Source organism: Cyprinus carpio, chromosome B8 (assembly GCF_018340385.1).
Source record: "Cyprinus carpio isolate SPL01 chromosome B8, ASM1834038v1, whole genome shotgun sequence".
In the NCBI taxonomy this organism is placed as follows: Eukaryota; Metazoa; Chordata; class Actinopteri; order Cypriniformes; family Cyprinidae; genus Cyprinus; species Cyprinus carpio.
The window spans coordinates 19,242,204-19,262,046 of NC_056604.1; the positions used below are offsets into that span (position 1 = coordinate 19,242,204).

Here is a 19,843-nt window from a genome sequence, read left to right on the forward strand (position 1 = left end):
CATGTAGATTCAAAGTCCATTTATATTTATATTAATATAAGAAAACTATTATATGAGCCTTTATGAGGATATAAGTGTTGCTTGTAATGCTTTTCTTATGATTTTCTGCAATTATTAAAGACTTGTAAACACTAACTGAATATTATTAGATCTGCAACCTCTGCAAAATGCCATCCAGAGAACAGATATGGACCGTAGGTGGATTACATCTGCCTTTCATCTGCCGTTCATTCATCTACTATTTATCTCTCTCCCCCTGTGTTAGCAAAAGAGGTTAGTTATGTAAATCTCCAGAGCTGCATCTGATAATGGCAGGACTACCCTTCTATCTGCCACCCCCATACAAAATCCTCCAAACATTCAGCATGCTGGGTTCACGTTTGTCAAAATAGCAGGTATGTTTCTGAGAAGAAGCAAATTTTGTTGTCTCTTTTTCATAAACACCCACAGGTAATTTGCATTAATACAAAAGACAATGGTGTCTAATGGTTTTTTTACATTTATGCATTTAGCAGACACTTTTATCCAAAGTGACATACAATGTACTCAGGCTAATATTTTTTACCTAATGTGTTCCCTGGGAATCAAACCTTTTGCGCTGCTAACGCAATGCTCTACCACTGAGCCACAGGAACACTTTTGAACTTGTTTAAAGCAACCATTGCCACAAACTACACAAATCCAGATTTTAACCCTCATGTTTAACCCTCACCAGATTTGCTGGTGATAACGCATAATGAGAGCTGTACAAGCAATTTTTAAAAGGTCGGTCAAATTTGACCAGGAACACCAAATAAGGTAAAGGATTTTCAGCACGGCACAAGGGTTAAATTAATTCTTTATTAAATCTACGGAATTACTCATCCATTGCAAAGTGAGTCCATGGCACACAATTTGGAAACATGGAAGTAGGAACGTTGTCATAAAATTGATCTGCAACTCCAAAAGTCTCACAATGATATAAAATGTCACTTCTCACGAAACGGTCTCGAAACGGTCTGTCATCTTACAAAAGGAATGTACCAATATCGATGCGACAACCACGAAAGCTCTGCATACAAGCAGTACGACAAAGCACAATAAGGTAGAACCTAGCACATAATAACAGCCAGAACATTGTTTTTCAAAAACAAGAAGCGTTGTGTCCCTCTTTAAGTTTCACAGAGATACAAAGCGATTGATAACGCGTTTCGATTTGATTTGAAAATTCAGGGTAGGAAAGAGTAAAGTGGAAAGCAGGCTGATTTGATGTGCTCGTATTCTTCCCCATCTAAGCGCTCCGACCCTGACTTAGGTGTGGCGGCAAAATAACTTGCCACTAGTGCGTTTAATGGAGGTCATTTTACACAATAGCTGGTAGTGCTTCGGTTCACTTCGCATAACATCTCTGCCATATATCTACATTCCTTTGCGGTAAATGTCAAAGCCCCTGTCATTGCAGCATATGTCGTTTTACGACTGTTTAGCTTAGCTTCTGTAAGCCTGATCTCAGTAAAAATGTACAGACTAAACAATGTACTGTGCTTCCTATACAATCCTACCTGCCTGTAGTGACCAGGCGTGGCAAAAAGTGCATTTCCATGTGTGGTTGACTGTCAATGCTTTAGGTGAAATGATACTATGTCACTCACTGGGTATAAATGTGACCCTGCAGCCAAATTGTAGGAACAACATGAACGCAAGGGCTTCGTCTCAAGCACAGTTCACCAGCAGGTTTTTGCAGATTTGAAGAGTTCTGTAAACACTGATAATGTACAATAGTGACGGTACATTGAAGTCTCTACTGAAGCAGTGCCAATAGGGAAAGTGAGAGTAAAGGTAGGTATACTAGAGGAAGAGACTCGTGTTCTCAACACTCTGTCTTTCCCTTTGCACTCATCTCATACTGTTAATACAATGGAAATCGTTGACCCTTTTCTCCTCGCAGCTCTCTTTCAGCGCCCAGGGGTGAAGATGTAGTCCAGTGCCTGTCTCTCAGCTGCGGCCACATTTGGATGCCACAGGTCCACCATGAATACCACTCTTGGGCCTTCTTCCGGAGAGCCTGAGCACACAGATATGAAAAGCATGATGGAAGTGGTAAATACTAACACTGGGTTCAGTAAGTGTGTGTATGCACAAATTTGTGTGTAAAATCTGCATACAAACCTGTTCACAAACAATGATTCACCATTAACTTTCGTACTAAAATGTATTCTAAATTCAGGGAAATTACAGTTGAACCCACACATACACAAAAAGCAAATACTCTGCATGGTTTTATATTCGTATTAAGAATGTGTTTATGCATAGATAATTAATCTTTTGTATATTTCACTAAATACACTGAACAAAATTATAAATGCAACACTTTTGTTTTTGCCCCCATTTTTCATGAGCTGAACTCAAAGATCTAAGACTTTTTCTATGCACACAAAAGGCCTATTTCTCTCAGATATTGTTCACAAATCTGTCTAAATCTGTGTTAGTGAGCACATCTCCTTTGCCGAGATAATTCATCCACCTCACAGGTGTGGCATGTCAAGATGCTGATTAGACAGCATGATTATTACACAGGTGTGCCTTAGGCAGCAGACCACGTGTAACCACACCAGCCCAGGACCTCCACATCCAGCATCTTCACCTCCAAGATCATCTGAGACCAGCCAGCCAGACAGCTGCTGCAACAATTGGTTTCCATAACCAAAGAATTTCTGCACAAACTGTCAGAAACCATCTCAGGGAAGCTCATCTGCATGCTTGTCGTCCTCATCTAGGTCTTGACCTGACTGCAGTTCGTCGTCGTAATGGACTTCAGTGGGCAAATGCTCACATTCGATGGCATCTGGCAATTTGGAGAGACGTTGTCTTCACGGATGAATCCTGGTTTTCAGATGGCAGACAGCGTGTATGGCGTCGTGTGGGTGAGCGGAACTTTGCACAGCCACTGAAGAGGAGTGGACCAACATTCCACAGGCCACAATCAACAACCTCATCAACTCTATATGAAGGAGATGTGTTGCACTGCATGAGGCAAATGGTGGTCACACCAGATACTAACTGGTTTTCGGACCCCCTAATACAGTAAAACTGCACATTTTTGAGTGGCCTTTTATTGTGGCTAGCCTAAGGGCCATTACATAGTCAACGCGAGCAAGCAACGCGAGCGACGCGCTCCCTTTCATAGTCTAAACAGTGGGCGCAAGCGTCACAGGCGATACGTGTATGCAATACACCACTCACGCAACAGGGGGTAGTAGAGTCGGGTGATATTAGTAGAGTCGGTAGGGTCGGGTCGTAGCGATGGGTAGCTTTGCGGACGCGTATGCGTACCGATGTGTTGACTATGTAACGGCCCTAAGGCACACCTGTGCAATAATCATGCTGTCTAATCATAATCTTGATATGCCACACCTGTGAGGTGGATGGATTATCTCAGCAAAGGAGAAGACAGATTTAGACAGATCTGTGAACAATATCTGAGAGAAATAGGCCTTTTGTGTACATAGAAAAAGTCTTAGATCTTTGAGTTCAGCTCATGAAAAATGGGGGCAAAAACAAAAGTGTTGCGTTTATAATTTTGTTCAGTGTAGCTCAATCTGAGAGGTTTATCTGTATAACATCTTTTTTTTTGTTTGTTTTGTTTGTTTGTTTTAAAAAATCAGGGACAATGCACATTAATAATACATAAATATGTAAAATGCGCCAGATTTAGCCAATACTGGCTAATTTTCATCCGTAGTCCCTTTTGGCAGGTTGATATTGAGGACAGGGAGAAAATATAAACAAAGAATATAAATACACCACATTAAGAACAAGGAGAAAATAGTAAAGCAGAACGAATAATAAACTAAGACTATGGAAACACAAAATTACAGACTACCATCCATAAATCACTATAAATTATCACATTTATGATGGGTCATTTTTTCAGATTGTTTGAGAAACCACAATGTCCTGTTAACTGTTTTAATTCTTTCAACTCTACTGGGAGTCTATTCCACTCATGTGTTTCTCTAAAAGCAAAAGATAATTGACCAAAGGTAGTTTTTCTTAATGGCACGTTCAAATCACCTCTAATACCGGCATGTGTACACCATCCTGTTATCTGATTTATGTAATCCTTAAAAACAGGTGGAGCAAAACCATTTACGATCTTAAAAATAAGTACGAAATCAGCAAATTGAATCAAATGATCCCAACTTAAAATAGAAAACTTAGTTAATATGCTACAATGGTAAAAACTGTTTGTTTGGTTTTTTTTTTATCCAAGACCTTAAGAGTTTGTTAATAAATCATTTCAACTGATTTAAGAAAAGACCTACATGTTTGAGTCCAGGTAGTGCAATATGTAATATGAGGAATAATCATTGAATTCATGAATAGAACTGCTGCTTCGTTGGTCAAACTATTTCTGATAAATCTGAAATTCTCTAAGTTGAATTTCAATATATTTACCACTTTCTTCACATGTGTTTTAAAAGTAAGTTGAGAATCCAATAATAATCCTAAATAATTAAATTTATGTACTACCTCAAGTTTTTGTTCCTGGACAAATATATCTGCTTTCACATCAGAATCTGTCCTTTTAGTAAAAACATACAAACCGTTTTTTTTAACATTAAGATGTAAACATGAGTTGATAAGCCATTGTGCAACTTGATTCATAGTTTCAGTTAAGTTTTATGCAGCCTGTTGCTGACTTTTTGCATGTACATACAACACATCATCCACATACGTTTGACAAAAGACATCTGGAGGACATACATTTGGTAAAGCATTTACATACATACTAAACAATAATGGGCCTAAAATAGAACCTTGTGGAGCTCCAATATTATAATCCAAATAATCTGATGTTGCATTTATATCCCGTACACATTCTATTTTCTAAATAAGATTTAAACCACATAAGTGCCTCAGTTGAAAAATTAAAATTTGAATAACCGAGAAAGTAAAATCTCATGATTTACAGTTTCAAATTTTTTGAAAAGTGTTCACTGTATTTGAACTGGTTTTGAGGATGGCACACTTGGCATTGCTTGAGGATCTTGCTGCATGTCTGTCTCTCAGGCGAGAGCACGTCTTCTGAGAGAATCATATATTCAAAAAAGAATAAAAAGGAAAGCCTGTCTGAAAAACCCCTTATCGAGATGATTTGGGTTTGTTTTATGCTAATTTCTCATTTGGTATACTGAATGAATGAATGAGGCATCTATATGGAGCTTTCACTGTGTATTGCTGCACACCCAAAGTGCTTTACAGTCATAAGAGGGGATGTCTCCTCGACCACCACCAGTGTGCAGCATCTACACACCACACACCATCTACAGGTGGAGAGGAGAGAGAGTGATAGACCCAATTCAGTGATCGACAAGGGCCAGTGGAGGGAATTTGGCCAGGACACAGGGGTTACACCCCTACTCTTTACGACAAGCGCCATGGGTTTTTTAATGACCACAGAGGGTCAGGAACTCGGTTTAATGTACCATCCGAAAAACACTGCTTTTTGACAGTATAGTGTCCCTGTAACAATACTGGTTGCCAGGGTGGTGCTATAAAGCTGCTGTTCGGAATGGTTTATAGCAGGGATTGTTTTTGGTTGACTAATGTAGCGGTTTATGAATGCAAAAATGCATATTATGTAAACGCCTCTTAATTACATAAGGTCTCCTTACAACTGATTAATTGCAGATGCATTGGAGCTCCCATTCTCCAGCTTCATTAGTTCATTGTTTGTGTTTAACAGTTCTGTCTAATAACTGAAAGCTATATACTATAGCAAATGCTATAATATTTTTTTCATATACTGTCGGCATTCAGCAAATATGCATTTTAAAGAAGTCTTTGAATATCTAATGAGCATTAAAGGCAGGAACGTTGCAGACTGCGTCAGCTGTTTGACCTTCTAGTGTGCAGGGCTTGTATAAAAATGCAAGTAGGCTGTGCTTAACAGTCCATCTGTGCGGAGTGGATGCATACAGGTGCATTCTGTTGTTAACAGATACTCACAAACAAGCAATTACAAATCTTTAATTTCAAACTATGGTTCACACTAGCTGGTTTTTATTTGAGAAAATATTCCAGTGTGCACAAATTTAGCAGTTTATTGAGTTTACTGTTGGTTACAGTGTTTAATTGCTTTTATATTTAATATTTACATTTTTAAATCTTTATATCTTAAATTAAATAGTGTGATATCATATATTGGCTTTATATCAACCATACTGCTATTGAAAAAAATATCTTAGGCATCAGAAATCCACTAAATAACTACTGCACACTAAGTTTTCACCTTAATACTGAAAAGATGCCTTTTGCACTTCAATCTATTATATTTACTCTACACATTATTTCTGTTTCTCACCATCATGGAACGCAGTGTGAAGAAAAGAGTCATCGAACAGCAGGCAGCTTCCCTCAGACCAGCACTGCGGCTCACCACCAACTACCAACTCACAACCAGAGGGCACCTTCAATCCTGCACACACACACACACACACACACACACACACACACACACACACACACACACACACACACACACACACACACACACAGAAACACACCTTAAATATCCACACAGATCACTATACACTGTATATTGCTACACTCACATATAACTCTTACATTACCAGTCAAACATTTGTATGTCTGAATTTATGTTTCTCATGATCTTAAAAACCTTTGATGCAAATATAAACTGTGCCTACAAATGAAATTCACATTTACAAAACTAAAACATTCTTTAAAAAAATAATTATTTTTAGCATCCAGGTATCCAAAACACGTGAACTTCTTTAATACCAAAAAAGTCTGGGTATGAAAATATTTTTTAAATCTTTTATATGACTTAAAATACAGTAAAAACATAATATTGTGATAATTACACTTCAAAAGGACCGTTTTTTTTTTTTTTTTGTCAGCCATTACTTCAGTTTTCAGTGTCACATGATCCTTCAGAAATCATTCTAATATGCTGACTTGCTGATCAAGAAAAAAATCTTCTTATTATGATTGTTGATTATTATGAATACAATTGTGCTGCTTAACATTTTTGTGGAAACCATGATTTTTTTTTTAGGATTCTCTGATCAATAGATATTTCAAAAGAACAAGAAAAATTATACTGATCTTTTGCACTGATCTGATCTGACTTTACTTTGATTCTAAAATGTGAAAAAATAAAATAAAATTAATAAGTAGCAGTGCCCAAACTTTCGACTGGTAGAGTACATATATTCACATCCTTTGTCCTCTTACCAAGGTGGCAGCGCAGGCGTACATTGGTTGGCCCGTAATGCTCAGTGATCGTGGTTCCGGGACTGAGCACCGAGAAGCAAGCATTTCCAAACACATTATTCGCAATAAAAGTACGGAGCTGTCCGAGTACCCTCCACGCACGTGGACAGCGCCTGGCATTCAGCACCATCGGAGTACCCTGGTTCACCAGATAGAAGGTCCACCACTGGCCACGAGGTGTGCTGTTGGCCTTCCAGCCCAGTGGAAGTGAAGAGCCAGTCCGACTGGTTGGCAGCCGGTACACAGTCTCAAATTCAGCCAGGAGTGCCGGGAAACTTCTCTCCAGGAGCTCCACATCATGCTTTTGCACTTCGCGTGAGAAGAAAGGAGCAGAGGGAAGGTCCGGCAGGAAGAAGACCTCAGGTTTTTGGATGGATGGGCGGTTGCAGAGCAGATATCGGCCTTGTTCACGTACGCCCTTGTGCACACGGCCCATGCCGGCCCAGGTGTAGCGCTTGGCATACTCCTGCAGGCTATGGTAGAGCCGCTGGTTCAGGCCCTCCCCGGGTTTGGCACAACGAAAGCACTCGGCCGACTGACAGTAGGCGAAGCCGTTAAGTTCTTCTTCGCCGACTCCACTTCCTCCAACCCCGCTGACCTGACGGATTTTTGACGAGCCTCTGCGGGCCAAAAGGTCTGAGGCGAGAACTCCACCAGGAACCGCCCTGACACGTGGCTCAGGGTTGAAACCGCCGCGGAGCGAAGGTGCAGAGTGTTCGCATCCAACACGGTAGCAGTACCAAATAAACAGAAGGGCGAGACAAAGAGCAGTGCCTAGAGCACTGGACTCACACTCTCGCACCGACTGCATGCCACCTGCCACCCATTCCCTCATCCGCTCTAAAGACCACTCCATCCCTGCATACGAACATACATACACACTCTATCCCAAACGATCACGCTCAAACGTACATGTAGATATGATTCAGAGATTCTTATTTGTTGGCTTGCGCATTGGAAGGCTTGATTGGTGTTTAACTGAAGTGACACAGCCTTTGCCCGTCATCAAGGAGCTTTTTGTGCAGTCTAATTTGATCACATGCCAATCGCTTTGGTTAATGCAAGTGCGCATTTCATTTCCTGTTCAATGCATTTGGAAATGTTGACAGTGTGCCGCCATGAGATAATTCAGCTGCTTCTTGCCTCCTGATCCAGACCTACAGGGACACAGTGCACCCGAGGGCACCTGGGAGAGAGAGAAAAGCAGATATAGAGACATTTCGTGATAAAGTGCAGCAGAACAACACTACGCCAACATTGCCGTCGAAGCAAACTGCATCACACCTGCCTTGATGGCCCGGTTTGACCACATGATCATTTCTATATACCACCCACACACATTTGGCTTCTTCTCCCCCTCCCCACACTCACGCACAGACCGACGAGCAGCTTGATAGGGACCGCAGCACACACGAGTATGGCATTCGAAATTCAGTCTTTGCAACACCTCCGCACTGCACTTTTTAAAATCATGAGTCATGAGAGAATTCCAAGCATACTGCAATAAAAGCATGCAGACAGTCAACACAAATCTGCAGCAGGGACAAATTTGACTGTAGAGCCTAATTGCCTGACATAAAGACAAGAGGGAATTGTTGCATTAGGATACCTCAGATGGAATGCAACCTGACAGGCTAGTAGAGATGAAAGACAAAAACAAACCTAACGTTTAATGCAACATCTTACGGCGGCTGTCAACACAGACAGATTGAGAGAGACAGCAGGGGAATGCGTACAAGAATACAGCACAAAGAAAAACAAACCCCAGCCACCTAATGCAACATTTAAATTTTTAGATTAAGCATGCAAAGACTGTAACGAGTCAATGCGCAAATTGACGCTCATTCAATTGCATATTTACCGAGAGCTTCACAGCACTTCTTGTCTGTCAGATTCGCAGCGATTGTTCTTCCGCCCGGCGCTGCCAGTTATTCTGCCTCTACACTTCCCTCTCAGACACCTCCCTGTCGCTGTGTTTCATTGCAGTTTCAGGTCCTGCCCTTATGTCCTTAAAGTGCTGTCAGGCGACGTCCATAATGGCGAAGACAATCGGGCAGAAAACAACATGACAGAAGCCCGACGTCTCATCATTGAAAGCTGGGCGTTTATATAACGAAGACGCATAACTGAAATGGTTACTGAAACCATAACAAATGTTTCATTATAATATTAATATCGATACTGCTCCTTTTTATCACATTAACAATAATGGTAATAACAAAAATAATTAATTTTGTTATTATAAATAAATTGTATATTAGCTATTAAAACAGATGCGTACAGGTAAACCGCATAAGGAGGGTGTCACGGGCAGTAGTGAGGGGGATTTCGAATCATCCCAGTGAATCGAATCTTTATCCGTTCACCAAAAAGATTCACTTAATGACAAATTCAGTGAGCCTATTTGCATGTTATCGTTAATCAGTTGGCGATAAGTTTTGTGCTGACTGAGTCATCGAATCTTACACGCAAACGAGGTGAAAAGGTTTTAATTCTTAGCTACTCAAAACACTGATCAGCTGTATTTGCAAACACTTCAGGCAATCAATTGCCTCAATAATTTAAAGGCAGGAAAGCAGTCGTGTTTTTCAAATGGTCGATTAAAGCCGAAAACTGCTTAGAATTTAGAGATTTGTTCATTTTAGAAGATTCATTTAAAACACCGAATCGTTTAAGAACCCAATAGTACAGCTGTTCACGTAGCCACTCTCAGTCAAACGATATGAAAAAAAGGTATATAACCAAGTGCAACAAGAACTAATCACACAAAAATAAGAAAAGAAAAAAGTAAATCCCACTTCTGCCACGTGGTTAAAATATGTGACAGTTTTACTCTAAGTGTGCGTGTTATTTTATAATAAAAGCATTAGTAGTTGTTTACAAGTGACACCCCCAACGGCCTACAATTCCCACGGTGCACTGTACGCCAAACAGACAACTTCCTCTGACGTCACACTCGTGAGCGTTTCGCGTTAGAATCCCCACAAATGGAATCGCAACAATGTAACACTTTTTGGTTTGTTTAGAAATTGCAACTTTGCATTGTTGCTATATTTCCAAATGGTCTTCGACGATTCGTTTTTGCTTTTATTTTTATTTGTTTATTTTTAATTCGGCTCAGGTGCGCGGACATCTGAAAGCTAGGAAATTGTCCTGTTCGAAATGCAGTTATGCAGGGATATAGTTTATACCTGCTACTTTCCCAGAAAACTACAGCGACAGTGCAAAATACAAATGACTGACAGTGCCAACTTTGAAACTTGCCTTCAGGTGACGCGAGATAATCAGTTTCCTGATGTGCTGTGCGGTTGTGTCCGTGGGCTATCTTCAAAGATAATCTATCTAGATTTTATGAAGGATTTTTTCTCTCTCTCTTTTTTTTTTCAGTTTTGCTATCTAACAGCTTAGAGCTTATAAGTAACATAAATTAATCTCTTGTTGGAAGACCAAACATTCTGAGAGCTGAAATGAAATTAATTGAAATATACAGAACTTTTATAAGTATTTTTTTTTTCTAATGTATGCATTGCTAATTATCTTTAGACTTTATGTAATATAGATGAAATTTATCAATATGTGCACATAAATACAGCTATTAATATGTAATAAGTCCATATATTTTCTAATATGATGGCAATGATTCTTGCAAACCTCAATCATCCTTAGGTTTCACAGTAGTACTGATTTCACTTTGAACATCATACAATGAAAATATATCTGTGGTCCTTCTGATACATCAATACAATGTTCCAGTCATGCTATAAAACATTACAGCTATGACATGAAACACCTGTTCACCATGCGCTGTCCAGCACCCATTGTGGGTGGTTATTTTTGTATTTTAGCAGCGTTGTAATGTCAGGCACTATCATCATGTCTGAACAGCCTATGCCTACTGGCGGGCGTTAACTGACATTCAGATCTGGGTAGTAACTGATTACATGTAATCTGGATTACGTAATCAGATTCCAAAAATTAAGTACTTGTTATTAGATTAAATTATATTTTACATTTCATTAAGCTCACAAAACCTCTGCGGTTCCTTCACGAACTACAATTTGGGAAACCTTAATGTAATGTAATGTAATGTTTTATACACTTCATGTTGTCAATAACAATGAATGGGATGTTTTTTCTTTGTATTTTTGTATCAGTACAAGATTATCATATTTAAATTGATGGGATAAACAAGTTAGGTCAAAAGTAATCAAAAAGTAGCTAGTAGCTACCCAACCACAATTTTGTCATGTAACTTAGAATCAGTAACGGACTACAATTTGTAAGTAATCTACCCAGCTCTGATGACATCAAAGGTCACATGACATTGCCAACGTGTATAAAGTTGTATGTTCGACTGTACTTCGCTCATTATTTTTTTCACCAAACCAGTTCAGCGCAAATGGATTTTCTTTAGCTTACACAAGAAAACTCAATAAAATTTTGACTTTTGAATTAAATCGTAATTTTTTTTAAAATATATATTTCATTTTGATGTTACCAGATGGTGCACAATTTTGTAACTTGCCTTACAACATATTTTTTCCCTATCAAACTGTATGTCAACAAAGTAAGTTTTCATACTGCACCAACAGAGTTGGGGGTGTATGTTGCCAGGTAACCTACAAAAGTGTGCACCATCTGCAACATTAAAATGAACTGGCTACATTCAAAAATGTATTTAACCATTAAATTCAAAATTTTATTGAGTCATTTAGGTAGAAATAGCTGAAGTTACTCACTTTTGGTGTGGCAGTAATATGACCCCATCCATCTGAGTCACAACATGTGGTGGTTAAAGAAGGGGGGTTGTAAATTCAAAGCTCTGGTGGTCCAGCAGTCCACCCCACAGCTGCAGGAATGTGTCTGTAGATAGTGAAGTTTGCCTAATTCCATTGGAAGGTGCGAAAATACCTCTTACAAAAAACACTTTACACAATCCAATTTAGACTCGACCTCTACACCTTGACAATGCGCTTAATTAGGCGTTGACGCTCTGAAAGGGGAGGGCTAATAGCGCACTTCTGCTGTAGCCTACTCCAAGAAGTTCAACGACAGACTACACCAAAGCGCACTGGGTCGGGAAACAATGGCCAGACGAAAAGAGAAAGTTTGCTTGTGCATAAGTATTCCGATTATATGTATTATTTTTATTATTATTATTTGCGCGACTCACTTTAACGAGCAATGTACTGACGGACTTTACAAAAAAGCAGCAGTGGCAGCGGACTCGGAAACCTGCTCAAAGATCGGACGGTGAGTGATTGCCTTTAGGTAGCCTACTTACCGTCTACATATGTACCTAGTACATTATGAATGCAGTGCATTGTGAATTGTGTTACTTTAAATTCAGAAATAGCGTGCTTACGGATGATTAGATTAAATATTTTAGTAAACACTTTAAAATCTAGCATCCAAACTTTTAATTTAAACATGCATATTGATGTAGAAGATCACGTTTTCCTGGAAAATGACAACTAGGTTGTCGTAATCCCTGGGTCAGGTAAATTTGAGAATACCAGTGGCTGCTGAGGTGAGACGTCCGGTTAACTACACAGAAAGTTTGAAGTTAATTAGGTGAAGTCTATCTTCACAGCCTAGTAATCCTCTTGGCAGCAATCTCTGGCTTCCTCTTCTTGGACAACAGGCAGCTAATGATTTAGCCAAATTCTTAAGTATACAATTACTTTTACACTATTTAATATTTATGTTTACTATAAAGAAAAGTCAATTGCTTCTGCAGAACTAAACGAGAAAAAAATCAAAAACGTAGGCTATATGTTTTGAAGGGTAGGCTAAAGTGGGTTTATACATTTAAATATCGGTCTTTGAAAAGTCAAGGGTGTAGTCAGAAAGTAGGCTAATCACGGTGGACTATTTAAATATAGATCATTTGTAAACATAAAAACATACTGGTTATGCCAGGCTCCGGCAGAAGCTTCTGGCGGGTCTTAAAGCTCGTTTGAGAAGTGACCGTCTGCAGTTATTATCTAATTTTCCAAATTACTTTCTCGTTTTATTATCATTGTTGTTGTATACCCCATTTTCTCTCTGGTGTCCGCCCATAGTTGTCAAACAAGGAAAACAAATTATACATAATTTTTTAACACAAATTATTGAAATTATTCCAAAAATTATTGATAGCCTGTTTAATTCTGTTTTTTAAAAGATAGGTCGGAAATCATATCGCTTTGTTGACTGCAGTATTTGACAGTAGCTAAAAAGAACATTTACACGTAGAACATTTGGTGCTGTGACCTTGTGTGTGTACAGTCTGTGTGTGTGTGTGTTTGTTCACTTGCTTGTCCTGATAAGCGGGACCGATGCACTGCAAGTAGAGATAATCAAAATTTCAATTCTGCTGGCCTCCAGTAGTAATTAACTCCCGCGTTATTTGGAACCTGTCCAATATATGACACTTGGGAAACAAAACCAAAGGTTCGAAAACTGAAGTACAACATCGAGAGCAGCGCTATCATTTCGCCACCTTCTCCTGAGCAGTCGTACCTAGCAACAGAGGTAAACAGTAACCACTTAAATGTGATGACGTAAAAGAACCGCGGTTCTGACCCGAAATCCAGCAGAGGGAGTGATGAAATTGTGTGAACACAACATTAGCAATCATAATTGTGAGAATTATTATACCAAAAAAATTGAAATCAGCTGTAAATGGGTAAAATAAGACACACTGTCAACTTAATAAAAATTATTACTTTCCAGATAATATTTAAATAAAAAACTTCAACACAAATACAGGAATTTAGTTTTGGAAACCACATATTTTCTATGTACACGATAGTTAAAGTTGCCTTTAATTGAATTTTAGGAAGGGGTCCCTTTCCAGGGAGATCATTGTATTTGGATGCCCTTGACATCAAATCGTTTGAAAACCCTTGCCATACTGTAGTTCAAATCTTTTTTTTTTTTTTTCTAGAGATATACTGCAGTTGGGTGGCTCAGCGGTAGATGGCGCCGTTGCTTCTTTACTGTGCACGTCAATCATAAATCCTCAGAGTATGGGCATTGGTGGAGGATCTATATTCACAATACGGGAACAAAGTGGTGAAGATGATCCTACCTTTAATACCTTAAATAAATCATTATTTTGTGTTATAATGCATATTATTTTTAATGTTCTTCCACATCTCTGTTATCTAGGCAGAGTGAGAGTAATCAATGCCAGAGAGACGGTCCCAAAAGCTTTTAAAACCGACCTTCTTGCCATGTGTCCAACCACAATACAGCCAATGGAAGGTGACTGAACAGTGGATGAAGTTTTATATATTGTTTAATACATAAATATGTAAATATTTATATTTAAATATGTGCAATGCCCCATGTCAAAAGATGTAACCCACTATTCTTATATAATACAGACCTTGTTTTGCATTATATAGGAAGTAGGCTTCTTATTTATCATAACTACACACACTCAGTGAACTAAGCAGTTTAAGCACAAATGATAGCTGTAGTTTCTCTCTCTATCTATAGGTGCTCACTGGATCGGTGTACCAGGTGAAATCCGTGGCTATGAGCTAGCTCATAAACTGTATGGACGTTTGCCTTGGGCCAGTTTATTTGAGCCCACTATCAAGATGGCTAGACAGGGTGTCCCTATACCCTATGTGCTCTCTCGATTTTTGCAACTTCTCTCAAAGGAGAAGCCAGAATCACCATTACGGTAATACATGTACTCACATTCTGAATGAATATAGACTTATAATGTTCCCTTTAACAGAGCTTTTTAAAAATGAATTCTGTCACATTCCACTAAGAGTGAAAACATTCATCAGAATGTGTTTCTTTTATAGCCAGTTATTCCAGAATAAGGAAGGTGAGCTATTAAAAGAAGGGGACATAGTGAGATTTGAAAAACTAGCAGATACTCTTGAGATCATCGCAGAACAAGGGGCAAATGCTTTATACATCGGAGACATTGGCAAAAGCCTTGTCAGTGATATACAAAGCGCAGGTAATTCAGAATGCCACTTATTACAATTGTGATTTCTATACATATACATGGATCACAGTTTATTTACTGTGTATTTCAGGTGGAACAATTTCTCTGGAGGACTTAAAGTCGTTCAAGGCATCCGAATTAGGTGCCTGGGAAGTGGCTCTAGGAGAGTATGAAATGCACTTTCCTCCACCGCCAGCAGGGGGATCTACACTTAGCTTCATATTAAATACAATGCTAGGTGGGAAACTAATTAACCCGTTTGTGCTTTATTTGTGGTACTTGCTAAGGCCAAGCATCACCATCGCTATTCTTTACTAGTGAATAATTAAGTGTAATTGTTAAAACACGTAGCATTAAACTTTGGCGCAGACCTTTTTGCTTGTAGTAGTAACTCACCCTAAACATTTACTTCATGTTTCAAAACCTAGTTATTGTGTCAGTTACTTGGCCAATGCTACCAAAATAAAAAGTGTTTTTGTCATTGTGTGAGCCACACTGGTCAAAATGTTTAGATGTTTTTTCACCATGGAAATATTTGTTATATGCAAATTTCTTTTCTTTTTGTGCTATAGGCAAATTTCATTTTGTTATATGCAATTTTATATGCACAAGTTTTTTCTGTGTATACATATTTCAACAGTAGGTAAATATGTATTGGGTAAAATCAACACTGTAGTACACAGTAAGGAAATAAACATTTTCATTTATGCAGTACATTTTATATTTTTATTTCACTATTGCTTATTTAACACCGTTGCTTATATATTTTTTCCAAAAAATTTACAAAATATTAAAAAAATTATGGAAAATTTTCCACCCCTTTGCAACCCTAATGGCAAGCCACTTGCCAACAGACACTACAACCATTCCATGTCTGATATTTATGGAATTTACACACTTGTCTGATAGATTTTGATAATTGAACAGATAATTTTGCATGTGATGGTTCACATGATGAAGGAACACATAGAAGTTGAAGAAATTCAAATCTGATGTGAACAAGAAACTGATTGTTCAGACATCTGAACAAAAAAAAACTCATTTGAGAACTGAGCCACAGCGATTGAGAAAAAATAGACTATAAACAGTAATACTGTGAAATATCATTACTATTTTTAGTTTTCTATGCTTGAATGTATTTCAAAATTAAATGTATTCCTTTAACCCAAAACTGAACTTTCATTTTCATTACTTCAGTTTTCAGTGTCGCATGATCCTTCAGAAAACATTCTAATATGCTGATTTGTTGCTCAAGAAATATTTCATATTATTATCAGTGATTAATATTATATATTTGGTATACATATTAATGATAAGATCACAAATGTCAAACCTTTTTTATTTCTAATCTGTTACACTGATATATTTCTTTGTTTTCCTCAGGTTTTAACCTAAAATCTGCATCTCTGGAGAGAGACGAGAAGGTTTTAACATTTCAGCGTTACGTAGAAACGTGTAAATTCGCCAACGGTCTAAAGAAGTTCATGAAAGATCCCAATTTTGCCTCTCAAACGGTAGGCTTTGTAGGAGGAAATGGATTGTTTTACATTTTTAACTTCACTTTAAGTGTTAAAAGCATGATACCATTGGTCAGGCTGTACTGTAGTATCTCAACAGAAACATTACAGTCATTACACTTTCTGGAGGCACTAGTGTAATCTGCTATAATGACTTAAGTGCTGTGTTCTGGGTGATCATTACTGCAGGCACACTGCCATTATTGCTGGCAACCCACTGGTTGGGACACATAAAGTCATGCATTAGTTCATCATCCTCTGTGTTCTGTGTGGCTGGAATAGGAGGCAGTTGAGATCATTCAGAAGCATTTTGCGGATAAAGTGAGAGCAAAAATCAGCCCTGACCACACTTATGATGCCAGCTACTACAACGTCACTCCATACCTGGACTCCCATGGCACCACTCATGTGTCCGTGCTTGCTGAGGATGGTATGGCAGTATCTGTGACCAGCACCATCAATCACATGTATGTGCCTTTAAATCACATTCATTGCATTTATATGAGTGCTGGGACACTGTCAGATAATATTGTGTATTATACTATTACTTCATTAAAAAATGCAATGCTATGCAGGAATAAAATTGTGCCTTAGAAAGTGTCAAAACTGACTGTTTCTTTCTCTCTTCTCAGATTTGGATCCAGAATTTTCTCCCCAAAAACTGGCATCCTCCTCAACAATGAACTTGCAGACTTCTGTGGAAAAACAGACCAGATTCATGCTGGTCAGTAAAAAAAAAAAAAACACATACAGCCAAAAACAAAAGAATATTTCTCTCTTATTATCTCTTGAAATACTAATACACTGAAAAGAAAATGGTGTAGGATTTACTTTAAAACAATATGAACTAATAGATTGCTTGTAAATTGCACAGATGATTACGAAACTGCAAGTAAAAAAACTAATTAAATGTGAAATATTGAAGTAGAAATAATTAAATAATTTTCTTGTAAAGTTCACTTTATTTACAACTTTGAAAAATCTTTTTTTTATTATTATTGAATAACAGCAAATCTCATGGTGATTTATTTTAGTGTTTTATTTATTTTATTTTTTAGGCAGAACAGTACAGAATGTTGGTATTTACTGAATTGAATTTTGGTATTTATCAGAATTTGTATTATTTATTTGGTATTCTGGTATTTATCACTTATCAGACATAATATAAACATAATTATCAGCTTATCTGTATCAGCTAGAATTTTAATATCAATACCATTATTTTCCAAAAAAGAAAATATAGCCACAAGATCTAAATCTAAATATGTTCTTCTTGTGGTGACTTCTAAACTAATTAAACAAAAATATTTTTTATTTTTGTACTTTTTACACCAAACTTTGACCCGTAGTGTATGCCACATTTTTATTTCTAAAACTGAAGTAGTTATTAAGAAAATGTGGCTACTGTTTTGTGAGTTTGTTACCTTCAGGTGAAATGTCCTTCTATCATAGTTATATATTGGTGTTTTTGCTGTTGTTAATGAAGGTTAAACTAAAAGACAAGCAACCTTTCTATCAGCTACAACAGATGTTTTACATAAACTCATTCGTTGAAAATGATTTTCATTATTCATTATGTCAACATGTTATTTAATCAAACTAGGTTACAAAAACACAAGTCATTTTTATGTGTTAGATCAAATAAAAATACCTTAAAAAAGGATGATTTATACAGCATCACATGACAAATACATTATTATATAGTTATTGTAAGTGCTGCTCGATAGTTTAACTTGTACCAAACACAAAATGTTCCTTCAAATAAGAAAAGGGGGATAGAATATTTTGACACTTTGTGAATGTATAAGTATCAGTTCTGTGTGTATCTGTGTGGGTGAGCAGCCGCCTTCCTCCATGTCTCCAGTGATCCTTTACTCCCCATCTCAGAAGCACATTGTGGTCATAGGAGCCTCAGGTGGCAGTATGATCACCACCGGGGTGGCTCTGGTGAGTCTAAACTGCACTTTAACAAATTTAACGCACTGTGATTCAGTAATCCAGCTCTAACCGAAACCCTTCTGGCTAGACTCTCATGAACTTCCTGTGGTTCGGCAAGTCTCTGCAAGATTCCATCGATGCCCCTGTAGTGTTTGTGGACTCCAAAAATGTCCTCAACTTTGAGCCCTCGTTTGACAAGGTAAGTAGATACAAATGTTTCCATGTGGTCAACTGTTTGTAAAGGATCAGGTGAAATTTCCAAACGACTTTCATCTCTATTCTTCCTCAGATTGTTCTGGAGTCACTTAACAAGACTGGGCACAAAGTCAAAGTCCCGCAGATGTTTTATAATGTGGTAAATGCAGTGTCAAAGGAAAACAACTGCATAGAGGCTGTATCTGACTCACGGAAACATGGAAAAGCTGCAGGGTATTGACCTGGAGTGCAGCTGGAGACTGCTTGATGCGTCTGTGCCGTGTTTGGATGATGTAAACCGGCCAGTTGACAAACTGACAAATAATAGCAAACGCCATCAATATGTGAAGATTAAATGTTTTACTGTGAAAGGCATGAAAATATATATGTTTCATTTTACTGTGAATGATGTGAGTTGTAAATATGTTGATGTACTGTATATATATTTACACAGTATGTGAATGTTATTTTAACACTGCTTTAGGCACACGTTTAAAAAAAAATCACTTTGTAAGCTCCCCAAGTTGCTTGCATAATATGAGTTGATTTGTGCACATAGCCAACAAAGACGGCAAATATACAATATGGTTCAAAAGTTTGGGGTCTGCAAGATTTATTTATTTATTTTTTAATCAATACTTTTATTCCGCAATGATGATCAAAAGAATTTTCCAATGTTACAAAATAATTATGTTTTAAATAAAGGCTGTTCTTTTGAACTTTATATTATTTAAAGAATCCTGATAAATGTATCATTTCCACACACACACACACACACACACACACACACACACACACACACACACACACACACACACACACACACACACACAAAAGAACAAATAAATAAATAAATATTAAAAAAAATTAATGATGAATGTTTCTTGAGCAACAAATCAGCATATTAGAATGATTTCTGAAGGATCATGTGACATTGAAGACTGGAGTAATGATG

General features: G+C 37.8%; 2 protein-coding genes across 2 annotated transcripts; one reads left to right on the forward strand and one right to left on the reverse strand.

Moving 5' to 3' along the window:
- Positions 1-826: 826 nt before the first annotated feature.
- Positions 827-9,769, reverse strand: LOC109110108 (aspartate beta-hydroxylase domain-containing protein 2-like). Its single transcript, XM_042730005.1, has 4 exons — positions 9,143-9,769; positions 7,243-8,467; positions 6,347-6,460; positions 827-2,044 (listed from the first exon to the last, which is right to left on the reverse strand). The coding sequence occupies exons 2-4, from the start codon at positions 8,135-8,137 to the stop codon at positions 1,935-1,937; spliced, it is 1,119 nt and encodes a 372-aa protein (XP_042585939.1). The 5' UTR covers positions 8,138-8,467; positions 9,143-9,769; the 3' UTR covers positions 827-1,934.
- Positions 9,770-12,109: 2,340 nt separating this feature from the next.
- Positions 12,110-19,611, forward strand: LOC109110102 (gamma-glutamyltransferase 5a). Its single transcript, XM_042730004.1, has 12 exons — positions 12,110-12,534; positions 14,213-14,340; positions 14,437-14,532; positions 14,770-14,959; positions 15,090-15,250; positions 15,330-15,476; positions 16,622-16,752; positions 17,038-17,222; positions 17,388-17,479; positions 18,590-18,702; positions 18,782-18,892; positions 18,983-19,611. Exons 1-12 carry the CDS (start codon positions 12,368-12,370, stop codon positions 19,127-19,129), a joined length of 1,668 nt encoding a protein of 555 aa, XP_042585938.1. The 5' UTR covers positions 12,110-12,367; the 3' UTR covers positions 19,130-19,611.
- The last annotated feature ends 232 nt before the right edge of the window (positions 19,612-19,843 follow it).

Excerpts from the sequence above, each read along its gene's own strand:
- LOC109110108 (XM_042730005.1), bottom strand. The coding sequence starts at position 8,137 with ATGGAGTGGTCTTTAGAGCGGATGAGGGAATGGGTGGCAGGTGGCATG. Across the intron at positions 6,461-7,242 it reads ACGCCTGCGCTGCCACCTTG|GATTGAAGGTGCCCTCTGGT; the intron begins GTAAGAGGACAA and ends GTGTGTGTGCAG. Across the intron at positions 2,045-6,346 it reads TCACACTGCGTTCCATGATG|GCTCTCCGGAAGAAGGCCCA; the intron begins GTGAGAAACAGA and ends CTGTGTGCTCAG.
- LOC109110102 (XM_042730004.1), top strand. The coding sequence starts at position 12,368 with ATGGCCAGACGAAAAGAGAAAGTTTGCTTGTGCATAAGTATTCCGATT. Across the intron at positions 12,535-14,212 it reads ACCTGCTCAAAGATCGGACG|AGATATACTGCAGTTGGGTG; the intron begins GTGAGTGATTGC and ends TTTTTTTTCTAG. Across the intron at positions 14,341-14,436 it reads CACAATACGGGAACAAAGTG|GCAGAGTGAGAGTAATCAAT; the intron begins GTGAAGATGATC and ends TCTGTTATCTAG.